General features: G+C 45.8%; 1 protein-coding gene across 1 annotated transcript in view; it reads left to right on the forward strand.

The window, feature by feature from the left end:
- Positions 1-218: 218 nt before the first annotated feature.
- LOC134541862 (fibril-forming collagen alpha chain-like) overlaps positions 219-14,088 on the forward strand; it is a 36,700-nt gene continuing 22,830 nt past the window's right edge. Inside the window, exons 1-3 of the mRNA XM_063385562.1 lie at positions 219-223; positions 2,652-3,931; positions 8,704-8,840. Coding sequence (XP_063241632.1) covers positions 219-223; positions 2,652-3,931; positions 8,704-8,840 — 1,422 coding nt within the window. The remainder of the gene's footprint in view (positions 224-2,651; positions 3,932-8,703; positions 8,841-14,088) is intronic.

Below are 14,088 nucleotides of genomic sequence, written 5' to 3' on the forward strand. Positions count from 1 at the left end.
TCCTTATTTGGACCCGGGCCTTATTTGGTCAAGGTACCTAACACAGGAATACGCACTCCCTTGACGGGTGGACGCAGTGAGTGGCGACACTAGCTGGGACAGCTGGGACAGCTGGGACAGCTGGGTCGTAACATCTGGACGGGCTTCAGCCAGACCACAGGCTCCGAGGGTCCCAGAGACGTGACAGACTCGACTAGACTCCACGTGATACTCTCAGGATGGAGTCAGTCTCAGGCTAGCCGGATGGGCTAAGGGGTAATGGGTGGCCATGGTGCTGGGATGGGTCGCATCAGCCTCTTGTTGTAGCTCCCCCCTAAACACCCCCAAGCCGCAAAGAAATGGTGGTGTATCCATTTCCCTATTTTATCAATGGGGAGTTACTGGGAGTCGTACCCATTACATCCGGCACGTTTAACTCATGAGTAGAGACCGGAAAAATTCGCGATTTCAAATCCCTAAAGGATAGACTCCATGATCCTCTATGCACTCGTGCAAGTTACATCTGCTGATTGGTTACCGACTCGTAACACCTGTTGACTGGAATGATCGTGATTCGCTAATTCTTCTGTTAAAGATTTTTCATTGGCCCAGAGTCCTTCAGATAAACTGTGGCCCAATCACTGAAGCAAAATAATGTCAAAAGTATTTGGACTCTATCCTATCGCGAAATGAATCCGCGAATTTTACAGGTCTCTACTCATGAGCAGAACTATTCTTTGAATAATCTGTTTACATGTTTTGATACATTTACATACTTATTACAGTCTCGGGAGACTTGCGTTATGCACTCTAGGAAATGCCAAGACATTCCGCGGTATTTGAGCCACAGGCAGAAACGCATGGCGAGCCTCTTCTCTAAATGTCTGTTCACGCAAGAAACAAGCAGTCGGCCCATTCAACGGCGCGCGCTGGAGCAGTGTTGCCTCGCGCGGGTCTTTCACGGAGCGGCAGGCAATCTCCGCAGTCAATCAGTCCCGGGATTGCGCGGTTCCTTCCTGAAAGGGGGAGATGTTTTTGTAAGGACTCCTCTCGCTGGAGTTGTACTTCCCCCGGCGCCACTCAGCTTTTAGGCGAGGCGCCACTCAGCACGAACAGGCCGAATGTGTGGCGGTGTCGCCTGCACTCGTCGTTGAAGCCAACATGCTTTACAGCCGCCACGATGTCATCGGAGCGTCACGACAGCGTAATGCTTACAGGACAACTCAAATTGCAATGATCAGGTGTGGGTTGATCAAGGTCATGTTTGCAGTATAGCACACTGCTCACTTGCACTGCATTCTTGAGCACTTTCATGACAGCACACTCGTATATTTATTCATATACTTGCACAAATTCCTATACCTCTATCTTTTGAAATTTTCATTTTTGTGTAGTGACCACGAACCCACGCGTTTTTTTCAATTCGCAATATTTAAAAAAATAAATTGATGCTTAGCTTTTTAGTGGTATTATTTTCTGATACAGATCTTTGGTGTTTCTGGCCAGAGTCACTAACTACTTCTTGGATTTTAGGTTGATGTCACATTCTTGTAAAAGAAGACGTGCCTAAAGTTTCGGTGAGCTGTTCACCCTTTTCCACCCTCCCTGTGACTACGCACCCCCCTTGTTTGCCCGAGTTCGTACCCACTTGCGCGATCAGCGATTCCCTCCGCACGATGACGTCACGACCCCGCCGTGAAGTGAGTGCAGCTGCAATCTGCGCAGCTCAGCGCTCTCCACGGTTTTATGAATGCTAACTAGACTCGCCTCGAGGTTATCTTGCGAATATCATTGATGAATACAGGCATTTTAAATACGTGTTTCAATACAAATTTGTAAGAGTAGGCCTAATCCTTTTATTTTACACATGTTAACTCAGATACAGGTCACATGAAACGTTTGACACCATAAGAAATTTAAAATAAAATAAAAAGTTTTTTTTCTTTCAGATTTTTTATAAACTACTTTAAATTTAATAATCTTTTACATATATTTTAAATAACTAATTATTTAATATTTAGAAAAAATTATATAAATTTTATTAATATTGCTTAATAAGTGTAGGATTTCTACAAACCAGATTTGAAGGTTTTAGGAAATATTTAATACAGATTAATTTAGTTTTTCAGAATTTTGAAATAATAGTTTATTGTTCTCCCACTTATAAACTTGCGTAAATTAATACTGTGGAATAAAATGATGCTACTAATGTTGTGTGTCATTATTTTCACTTAGAAATGTAAAAAAAAAATCATCTGAAAAAATGAGGTTTCTTACATTTATTTTCTAAACAAATTCTCGCAACCGGCCATATTTCTCGTGGTGAAACACACGCACAAAAATACGTAAAACATATGTTCACTACTCGAAGCCCCCATAAGAACGCAGAATTTTTTCATTATCAATTTGATTTTCGTCTCTTTGTGACAATATAGCATTTAAACCACATATTGAGTATACGATACAGACAGATTCTTGCGATTTACCAACATAGCTGCTTAATGGTGCTGATGTCAACAAAGCCATGTTGGTTTGTTTGCTAACAGTACACCAATATATGCTAGTTTTTGTTGAAAATTTTTAAGGAGTAAATTTATACACAACATATTTAAATACACTTTATTACAGCACGCACTTAGCGCGCCAGCGGGCAGGCCTCGCTGCGGCGACAGAGGCGACAGAGGCGACAGCGGCGACAGCGGCGACAGAGGCGACAGAGGCGACAGAGGCGACAGAGGCGACAGAGGCGACAGAGGCGACAGCGGCGACAGAGGCGACAGAGGCGACAGCGGCGACAGCGGCGACAGAGGCGACAGAGGCGACAGAGGCGACAGGGGCGACAGCGGCGACAGAGGCGACAGAGGCGACAGGGGCGACAGAGGCGACAGAGGCGACAGAGGCGACAGTGGCGACAGAGGCGACAGAGGCGACAGAGGCGACAGTGGCGACAGAGGCGACAGAGGCGACAGAGGCGACAGAGGCGACAGTGGCGACAGAGGCGACAGAGGTGACAGAGGCGACAGAGGCGACAGAGGCGACAGTGGTGACAGAGGCGACAGAGGCGACAGAGGCGACAGAGGCGACAGCGGCGACAGAGGCGACAGTGGCGACAGCGGCGACAGAGGCGACAGAGGCGACAGGGGCGACAGGGGCGACAGAGGCGACAGGGGCGACAGTGGCGACAGAGGCGACAAAGGCGACAGTGGCGACAGAGGCGACAGAGGCGACAGAGGCGACAGAGGCGACAGTGGCGACAGAGGCGACAGAGGCGACAGAGGCGACAGTGGCGACAGAGGCGACAGAGGCGACAGAGGCGACAGAGGCGACAGAGGCGACAGAGGCGACAGCGGCGACAGAGGCGACAGCGGCGACAGAGGCGACAGAGGCGACAGAGGCGACAGAGGCGACAGTGGCGACAGAGGCGACAGAGGCGACAGTGGCGACAGTGGCGACAGAGGCGACAGAGGCGACAGAGGCGACAGAGGCGACAGTGGCGACAGAGGCGACAGAGGCGACAGAGGCGACAGAGGCGACAGTGGCGACAGAGGCGACAGTGGCGACAGAGGCGACAGTGGCGTCAGCGGCGACAGAGGCGACAGAGGCGACAGAGGCGACAGAGGCGACAGAGGCGACAGAGGCGACAGTGGCGACAGAGGCGACAGTGGCGACAGAGGCGACAGTGGCGACAGCGGCGACAGAGGCGACAGAGGCGACAGTGGCGACAGAGGCGACAGTGGCGTCAGCGGCGACAGAGGCGACAGAGGCGACAGAGGCGACAGAGGCGACAGAGGCGACAGTGGCGACAGAGGCGACAGTGGCGACAGTGGCGACAGCGGCGACAGAGGCGACAGAGGCGACAGTGGCGACAGAGGCGACAGTGGCGACAGAGGCGACAGAGGCGACAGCGGCGACAGTGGCGACAGTGGCGACAGCGGCGACAGAGGCGACAGAGGCGACAGGAAAGTCTATGTTGAGCCTTTTCTGGTCTTTGATCCCCCTTGAGATCCCAGTGGGAAGAAGAAGGTAATAACTGCTGGGTTGTGAGGCTAGCCAAGGCCACATATAAGGCAACAACATAACAACTTTTAAGGACTGGAAATTTGCGAAATTCGCGTTGATTTCTGGTCTCAGGTGATCATTAGTGTTCACAGGCTTCAGAACATGGCAAATAACGAAGGGCGTGTATTATTTGCGAAAAAAATCTGTTCGCTTATTAGACTGCATTGAGGTGCGCCTGCGATAGTGATTGTTCCCTTGCAACTGGCGGCCGCCTGCCAGAGAAGTCATCGCCCTGTTTGACCGGGCCATTCAGGTCGAGTGTGCTGCCTCACTGGCTGGCTGACAGTAGACATGCGCCTGAAATAAACCCACCCAACCAAGAAACACCGACAATGTTACATACACACAGCTCTCGCGAGAAATACACGGTCTTACCTCTGGATAAAATTTGATGTGGGATGTAGCAGGTTTCTTTCCAGAGCGGCGAATATCACATTCTGGAAATAGCTTTACGCAGAGCCGAACTTGGCCTGCCGACGGCACACGAGCCCTGGAGGTCACCGCGGGGAGGGGGGGGGGAAGATACGCTAATGACCCCTCTTCCCCCCTGGAAGTTCTTCTCCTCTTGCACTCTGCGAAGCTTTCAGCTGAGATTACTTAAGCCATCTCGCGGCGCGCGGCGACGTCTCAGCCGGGGATCTGCGAGTGCGCGCCGTCTGTCCGCGCAACAAGGGCCCCCGTGCTCCTCAGTGCCACACGCAGTTTGTACACCAACACGACCAGCTGCACAGGTAACAACTCGCCCTCACTCCAGGAGATATCAGTCCTAAGTACTTTCAGATTGCAATAGAATTAAATGAAATAAAGTATCAACTAATATTTGTAAACAGAAAAAAGTAAGCAGATATTAATATAAAATAAAAACCTAAGTAAGCCTATTTATGGATTTGAGTCTATTTCACAGTTAAGTCATTAGTGACACAGGGGTAAAATTAAAAGTATTGATATTTTTATACGACGCACGGTTTTGCAAAGACACTTAAGGTTCGGTCTCACATGCCATTTTGACTTTGTTTTTTTTTTCAATACATATTTATAGGGTTTTTATAAAAATTTTAACTCGACACATCATTGGGGTTTCTTTTTGTGCTACAAAATATTTTAAACAGATTTTCACTTAGTGTATTATCATGGCTGTAAAATTGCGCACAAGTATTTGTAATTACTATCACTTGCGCAATTTTTCACACATGATATTACACTAAGTGAATATATGTTAAAAATAGTTGTAGAAGCACAAAAAATCCAAGGGAGGTATCGAGTCAAATTTGAGAGAGAGCCCTTAAAAAAATAATGATGAAAAACGAAAAATATCAACACGTCGTTTAAGACAGCCTCCTCCGAAACACTGAGGTGTCGGCTCGTTGGGATGCTAACACAGGCCTTCACCACATCTCAGTCACCGGGTGTCCCAACAGACCTGCAACTACACACCACAGAGGAAGTGGTGAAGGATCGCAAATATTCAGAGCCGCTTATATTTCACAATTCTTTTTTCTCCACGCTGTAGCTAAGAAATAGTCATGTAACATTACAGATATTTGTAAATTTGTACATTAACATGAAATAGAGTTCGCAGTAATTCTGGATTCGGATTCTTACCCGTGAATTTATGATCTGTCTTGTCCCAGTACCGCCAATTCGATGCGTTAAGAAATTCTAGTTTGTTATATATTTACTTCAGTGAGACATTTCAACGAAAGGCATTGCTACACATTTTCCCTGTGATGGCCAAAAGCCATTTTCAGTACAGATAATCTTTTGTTTTTTATGAAATTCAGCGCAGAATTATTTTCCAATTTACGAGGACCTTTCTCGACTGAGGGGTCCAATAACATGTCTGGTCTCCACCTTAGAGTCTAGGCACGCCTTTTCACGTAGGCCCTGTAAGAGTTGCGGCCTGAAACTCAAGCTGCAGGCGAATGCTAATGTTCCCGGCCCGGTTTAGCGCCACTTGGCGGAGCACTCAGCCGTGTCGCAAGAGCCACTCTGTCACTCAGCTCCCAGCTTCGCCCTCGGAATACCAACTACAGAAATTAGAATGAGAAATTCTGCCGCGTCCCGCGGTGGCGCGTGTGTACCCCCCACCATGGACCTCAAACGAGACCGTCTAGTCTCTGCCCCGACTTGCCGAGTCGGCCGGGCGTCTTTAAGAGTCTGACCACTTTGAGCGGGATGTCGTCTCACTTCAAAGGTCGCTCCACGTCCCTGCCCCCTCCCCCTCCCTGCGGGGAGCTTCCCCCCTCTCGGCGCGCTTTGACGAGTCTCGGCCGCCGCTCATTCATCGACGACTTCTGCGACCCTTATCTGCGCGTCTGATCGCGTCTCAGGGCGAAGTCTTGCGCCGTCTTCCACCCGGAGCAGATCCTTCATGATAACATGTCTGCTCTACACTGGCATTCAACTGCTCTCACGTTTCGCCAGCACATGTGGAGAAGATTCTTAAATGAAGAAATATCAGATGGTTTGCCAAATTAAGGTGTTTACCATCTCGCTTTACTTCCGGGGGGGGGGGGAGGGGTCAATGCAAAAATCCAGCAATACTAGATTTTCTTAATTACACGTTTTACATATGTAAAATATAGGTTTTAGTTATTATTAGATTATTTATTGATTTCTGGAGTCAGATTCTGTAGGCCTTGTAGATCTAAATGCTGAGTGAATGTATTTGTATTTTTTTCTTGGATAAGCTGTACCTAATAATGCAGTTCCAGAGAAAAATGTTTCACAGATCTAGGCTGGTTTGGATGCACACACATATTTTCTCTGCAGCCTTATAATGTTACCAAGTTCTTGATATGACTACTGATATTCCTGCTATAAAAAACCATAAAAATACTTTTTTAAAGTTATATTTACGGCTTATGCAATAGTATTTAGAAACGCAATACACTAACCGAAACGCCTACAAGGATGCAAACCGGTTCTTAAATGATTTTCGTAGTCAACCCGTGTAACAAAATGATCAAGAGTTTACTAATAACGGCTGTATTTGTAAAGCTCTGTATGTTTCTACTTACCGCAGGTAGGCGGCGGATTAAAGGGCTGATTGATGTTCTATAAAAAAGAACTTTTGCTGTAGTTAACAGTAGACACTTCATTCGAGTCATTCGAGATGTCTTAGTTGTTCAAAGGCGGCTGCAACCAAGAAAGGGGATTTAAGGCCGCGGTACCATATAAGCTGATAGCAGTGTTTTCAAAGTGGTTTTTGGTGTACATTCCATATACATATTCATCTGAAATACTGTGTTTTTTTCCCTTCCTTTTCTGTCCATTGTGTTTCCTTTTTTCCCGAGTGCCAAAATTAAAGCTTCTGTAGTCTGTGTATTGGCAGACAATCTTATCTCAGGTATTATCAGGAAGGTCACGAGGCTGAACCTGAAGTGTCGGGGTTTATATCTGTTTCTTTTTATGAACTGGAAAAAAAGGTACCAACAGAATTCGCGTATTTCATCTGATAGTGTGGCGAACCATTGCCCAAGCTTTGAAGGGCCGAAGCGGAGCACCAGTGTCATGCCCAACTGTTCGACAAATAGAACAGAACAGAAAAAATAGAACAAATATAACAACTTAGAACAGTCATAACTTATAATTCTCTACAAAAAAATCCATACCTTAAACTGTCATAAGTTAGAACTATCATAACTTAAACAACTCATAACACATAACTTAGAAACACAGGACTTAGAACTTTCATAACTTAAAAACAAGTAACGCCAAACCGATTAACTTAGAAACATCATAACTTAGAATCGCACAACTTAGAACCGTCACAACATATAAACACGTTACTTATAAAATCACAATGCCGAATCACACAACTTAGAATAGCCATAACATAGAAACACATAACTTATATCAGGCATAACTTAGAAAATTCTATCTTGTATGTTTCTAAGTAATGACTTCAACCCGACGAAGGTGATGTGTCGTCTGGTCCCGATCTCATCCCGCCCGTAGGTTCATGGTTTCCGTCGTCAACCGTCGTATCCATGAATGACTCACCTTTCAAGCCTCGGCACTGCACGCAGGTTAGTGCCGGGTAGGTTTGTCTCTTGTTGTGTTTGTTTAGCCACCAATCAAACAAGGTTGCGCAGTGGTGAAACGCTGGTCTCGCAATCCAGAGGAATTATCCCGCAAGTCGCGACCTTCAGCTAGCTCCGAGTTCTCCTTTCAAATTCTTCTCTGAGGAACCATTCCGTCTCCCGTCATGCATATTCACTATCGTTACACGCATTCACAGTATTTTTTTTTTGTAATTTTACAAAATATTAATTTGGAAACCATTTGCCGTGAATTTTTTTTTGTAATACTAGAAGAAAGATATTTTAAGTTTATACAACACATTGCTATGGTTATTTTTTGATAAATAAAATACTTTTTTGAAAACAATGCTGCATTTTTTGTCGCCCTTAACGAAGATTGGCTCACAATTTTAAATATTTTATTGATGTTATTGATAAAAAATACTTTCTTTTTATTGTAGTTATTAATTTGTGCAGTTAATACTTGGAACTACAACTGCTGGAAGTACTGGGAAAACACAAAGCACATATGCCTGGGCAAGAATGCTAACCCGGTGTCACTGCGATACTGCGATGTCAGCGATGCAGTTGCTCCACAGTAAATGTGAAGGTTGTGGTTATGTCAGCGCACGAGAGGCAGGCGTGACGGCACGAGACAGGCTGGGTGAGGGGGTGGTGGGGGCGGGAGGCATCATCCCCCCCTCCATCAGCGTCATCAAGTCGCAGCCGGGCCGGCTGTGGGAGCAAAGCGGCCCAACTGCCCGCTGTCCGCGCGGCGTGGGGACAGCCAGGGAGACCATTGCCGCCACAAGCCCTGTTTCTTTTTAAATGTTCAACTATCATCATTATCTACAAACTATATAAACATATTGAATATTTTTTTGATCCAATGTAATTTTAGAAGATTTCACAAACCTACAACTAATTTAATTTTTTCTGTAACTATTTTCATTTTTATCTTAGTGTGTGAAATAAGTATAAATACTTGCTGTGGTTATTTTAAAGTAAAATAATTTTATAAACAAAGCTTGGTTTGGACTTATAAAATAGTAACCATAATTACACCCTGTATTTTCAGGTTAAATAACTTTCTAAAACGAGTGTAGGTAAGAAATAACCATACAATTATAATATGGCAAGTGACTGTGAAATTATGGGAGAGGGCCGTCTCCTATCTAGGGTCCAGGGCCCGTAGTCGAATGAGGGGGGGGGGACGGCATGCGGGAGACAGCGAGCTGTGACGTTGTTAACCTCACCTTCACTCAAAACATAGCAGCAGTGGTGCTTGATAACGTCTGTTCATGGTAAGCATGGATTACAATCTCCAATATTCAAAACAGTTACTTTCACCTTTTTTAAATAAAGTAATTCAAACTGTTCCTGCACTGAAAACACCACAACTCAGCCATAGTTCCGGGCGTATACCCAACATGGCGCGGCAAAGAGACCACCCCTCCCCTCCCCTCCCCGAGCCGCCCACGGAGGCCATACCTCGCCGTCCGCATCTCGGAGTTAACTGCGTTTCAATCAGATAAATTAGCTCTTTAAAAGAATGATTGAAGTGAAACCTCTTTTCTGATGGAGCAAAAATTTGCGATTTGCGAGCGTTACGAAAATTCCGATCGCATAAGGGGAAATAGCCCTGGGGTGTGTCGACGGAACCGGAAGAGGAGGGGAATCGTTAAGTACGTATAGAGTATACAGCAGGGAATGAAGCAAGCATACTTGCGCTCTTGCTCTCTCGCGCTCTTTCAAGTGCACTGATGTTTCTTGGGGGTGGATGTCGCGCTATGCCCACTCCGGGGCCGTTGGTGCGGGCGGTGGTCGCTGGAGCAGCCTTGAGCGGACTCCACGTGGCTTAGTGCGGCTCAGGTGGAACCCCGCCATGCTGCAGGGATAGGCGGGTCGCGCTATCCCCACTCCGGGGCCGTTGGTGCGGGCGGTGGTCGCTGGAGCAGCCTTGAGCGGGCTCCACGTGGCTTAGTGCGGCTCAGGTGGAACCCCGCCATGCTGCAGGGATAGGCGGGTCGCGCTATCCCCACTCCGGGGCCGTTGGTGCGGGCGGTGGTCGCTGGAGCAGCCTTGAGCGGGCTCCACGTGGCTTAGTGCGGCTCAGGTGGAACCCCGCCATGCTGCAGGGATAGGCGGGTCGCGCTATCCCCACTCCGGGGCCGTTGGTGCGGGCGGTGGTCGCTGGAGCAGCCTTGAGCGGGCTCCACGTGGCTTAGTGCGGCTCAGGTGGAACCCCGCCATGCTGCAGGGATAGGCGGGTCGCGGCGGTAGGGACCCGCCTGCGTCTGACTTGCTGGCATCTAGTAAGGGAGTGTTTGGGCAGAGGGCAACACAACGAGGTTTGAGCTCATTGTTGTGCACCGTGCCACAGGGCCATATTTCGAAGAAAATATTGTTCATTCATGTATGTATTATTAATTTAATTACTTGTGTAAATCAGTATCGTTTAAACAGTTTTATGTGAGTATTGTTTTAGCTGTGTAACTACATATTTCTGCTGGTATAATGCTTTTCACGCTTTAGTTTGACATGGGTAATTATTTGTCACGAACTATTTGATTAACTAAATTACACACCCTATTGTATTTACGAGCCCACGAGTACACATATGTTAAGTTTAACTAAAAGGCGTGAATATTTCTCAATCGGAGTGTAGCTCAACAAGGTAGCATTGAGCTAGGTCCTATTCGTATGCCATGTTGTCACTTTCACATGCCAGATACCTACCTCAGATTACAAACGTCCAATTGGAAAACCATTCAAGCTGCATTAACTACCTAATTATCGGCACACTTCAAGTTTAAGAATTGTTTAAAATCAAAGTTTGTTTTTAAATGTACGAGAAAAATAAAACAGTACATTTTTGAAGTGAAACTTCTTCGCTAATGGGGTTAAAAATTTTGAGCGTTACGAAAACTTCCGAACGCACGAGGGGAGTAGTCAGGAACGTGGTGGGGGAACCGGCAGAGGAGGAGAGCGCAGATGTGATAGCAGTGGCGGATCCAGGGGTTCACCTCGGAGGGGGATTGCAGAATAGCCAGAGAAAAAATGTCTTAAAATTATTGAATTTGTATTTAATCTACTCACACTACACACACATAACATCCAACCACCAGATTTTATGATTCTACAATAATTCATTAATTATATTAAAATATTTTAATTGGTTTCAGAAACAATCATTTTTGTCGGCCATATTAATGTAGCAGACAACTGGTTTTTTCGTGGGGGGGGGGCACTTGCCCCTGGTGCCCTCCCTTGGATCCGCCACTGTGTGGACCGCGCCGCGCGTTCCTCCCTGCTTCCTGTTACTCATGTCCGTCCCATTCACGAGATGACTCCCACCCACTCCCGCACGCGGGGGAAGTGCGGCGCTGGGACGAGGGGAGGTAGCTAGACGCGTCAGACTGCGCGCGCCACTGGGACGGAAATGTGAATTACGCGCGGGTGGGGGAGGGATGGGGGTGCGGGGAGAGGCTAGAGGCATGGCGCCGTAAGCGAGAGGGAAATCAGCTCGAAATGTAATTAAGACCCCTGGCGTCTCGCGACGCGACCTTGGAGAAAGAGCGCCTCCACGCTCACACACACACGCACACACACGCACGCACGCGCTATCTCGCGGCGCTTCTTTGTAGCTTCGCGGGGTAACAGGAAAACTGGGGAGCGGCGGATGACAACCGGCCAAGCGCCCGTGCGACGAAGGAGCCAGTCACAGGAACATACTTTCATCCGATCCTCAGTAATCCGCGTTCGAGCTGTTTAGGATTTATTTTTTTTACAGCTGTAAAATTAAAGGTAGATTAGTTCAATGGTGTTTGCTAGGGACGGGAATTTATAACCACACCCCCCTTTCCCCAAATTCTTAAATAATGTGTACAAATCTATCATTTCTAACAACAACAAAAAAGTTGAAAGCAAACAGTGGGCAAAGTGGTTAGATCCTCCCCTCCCAAATGAAATTCTGCGTTGGCTACGCTCCTGTGTTAGATGTGTTACATAAATAAAATGCTCGCATGAATATTCGTTTATATTTGGAGGGAAGTTATGTCTGGGTAATAGTAACTAAAATGAAAGTTTGGCTATTTTAATTTAGAAGCATTAATAATTGATTCATTAAAAATATTCATCAAAGTATTAAAATAGCAGCAAAATCATTTCTATATATAATTACCCCCCGCCAAAAAAAAATGTTACTTTGAAGAGTTTATATTGCTTTAAGAACTTAAAAACTGCTTAATTACTCGGAGAACTTAATAATGTCAATTGCTAGACGATTATTTTATAACCGAGAACTATGTATATGAAGGGAAAGCATAGTATGGATAGTTTTCGTTCAGAAAATAGTTCTTGCTGTTTAAGAATCGATACGATCGATAGCAAGAACTGGTGTAGCGCTAATGAAATGTACATATCGCGAGACCTACAGCTGCACAAGATTTTAAGTTATGGTATTTTATTTGCTCACTATATCGGGTGATATGCGCTACCCTTGATTATGTTCCGGCTATCCTAAAAAGTACATACATGTATGTCTGAGCCCTGGGCTCTGGGTGAGGCGCCATGATGGATTGTGACGTCACGGTGGCCACTTGGATAACCTTGAACTTAGCTTTTGACCTCAGACATGATATTTGACCATGAAAATTGACCCAAAATTGCCAAAAAAATGAGTCAACATTTACCAAAATTCGCTTAAATTTCCAGATTTTAGAAAAGAAATTCCGCCAAACATCTAAAAACAAATAAATAAAAAAATATGAAAATTCTTTAATTTTATTTTTGAGAGGAGAAAACAAGTAAAAAATTTAAAAAATTCGAAATTTGGAATTCCTATAAATATTTTTGCCTTAAAAAAAACTAAAATTCCCCAATGTGGCTTAAATTCAAAGTCATCAAGCCGTCATTAAGCCACTTGGGACATTTGACCTTGACCTAGGTGACCATATAGGATGAAGTCACGTCCACCTTATTGTATTCCGCCATCTTGAATCCCGCCATTTTGAGTTATGTCGTCACGTCCGTGTGTCCTTTCTGTCGAGTGTGTGTCGTTTCATTAAATCGGCTTCTTTTTTAAAATGCTATTTTGACTCATGTATTAATGTAAATGGTTGTTGTTTTGACTTGCATATTACTCCAGCGACTGTGAGTATATAAGCGAGGACTGCCAAGCTTCAGGAGTGGAACTGCAGACGCTCGACAGCAAATGGCAGGCTACTTTATTACCACCAATTGAATAATAATTACCAGGTACATGCCCCCTCAGAGTCCACTCATGATGCCGGTAGATTAAACAGCATGCCACCGAACCCACCCCGCCAAAATGCCAATCGGAGGGACTTTCAAAATTACTCAAGAAGTAATCTCCGAAACGCGACTGAAACTAACATTACTAACCATGACGCCTTCGAGGCGGCGATCACTGAACTCAGACAAAATCCAGGCCAGCATAGCAAAGGAAATTAGGTAAGTGCATAAAAAACTGCCAGCATACATATGCCAAAACAAGCTTACACCGCGAATACACACGACGCAGGCAGAGAGAAACCAAGCGAAGAATTAACGAAATACAGTCTGTAATTTCAGAGGATACTGTATTGTGACGAGACAGCACGGGCGAATCTCAATATTCAGGACAACAGCGCCTGGAAATTGACTAGACGCCTCATCGACAAATCGTAAAAACACCCTCCGCTACAAACTGACACTGGAATAGCTGTCTAGCCCCACGACAAGGCAGAAGCCTTCGCGAACACACTGGAAACTGCTTTCCAGCCGAACAACCATTCCTGTGACAGGCGATTCACTGCGCACATATGTATAATATACAGGAATTGAGTATTAAATTCCACCAGCCAGTTGTCGCAGAGCCATGGCCAACTCAAGCACAAGAGAATTAAAAGCCTAACTAAACCCATGGAGTACAGAAAAGCCCCAGGGAACAACGGAATCCAGGCTGGTCGTTCTCAAACAACTTCCAGACGACGGCCTGGGATACTTAGCTGCGTGTATTAAT

This window comes from Bacillus rossius, assembly GCF_032445375.1.
Source record: "Bacillus rossius redtenbacheri isolate Brsri chromosome 4 unlocalized genomic scaffold, Brsri_v3 Brsri_v3_scf4_2, whole genome shotgun sequence".
Taxonomy (NCBI): domain Eukaryota; kingdom Metazoa; phylum Arthropoda; class Insecta; order Phasmatodea; family Bacillidae; genus Bacillus; species Bacillus rossius.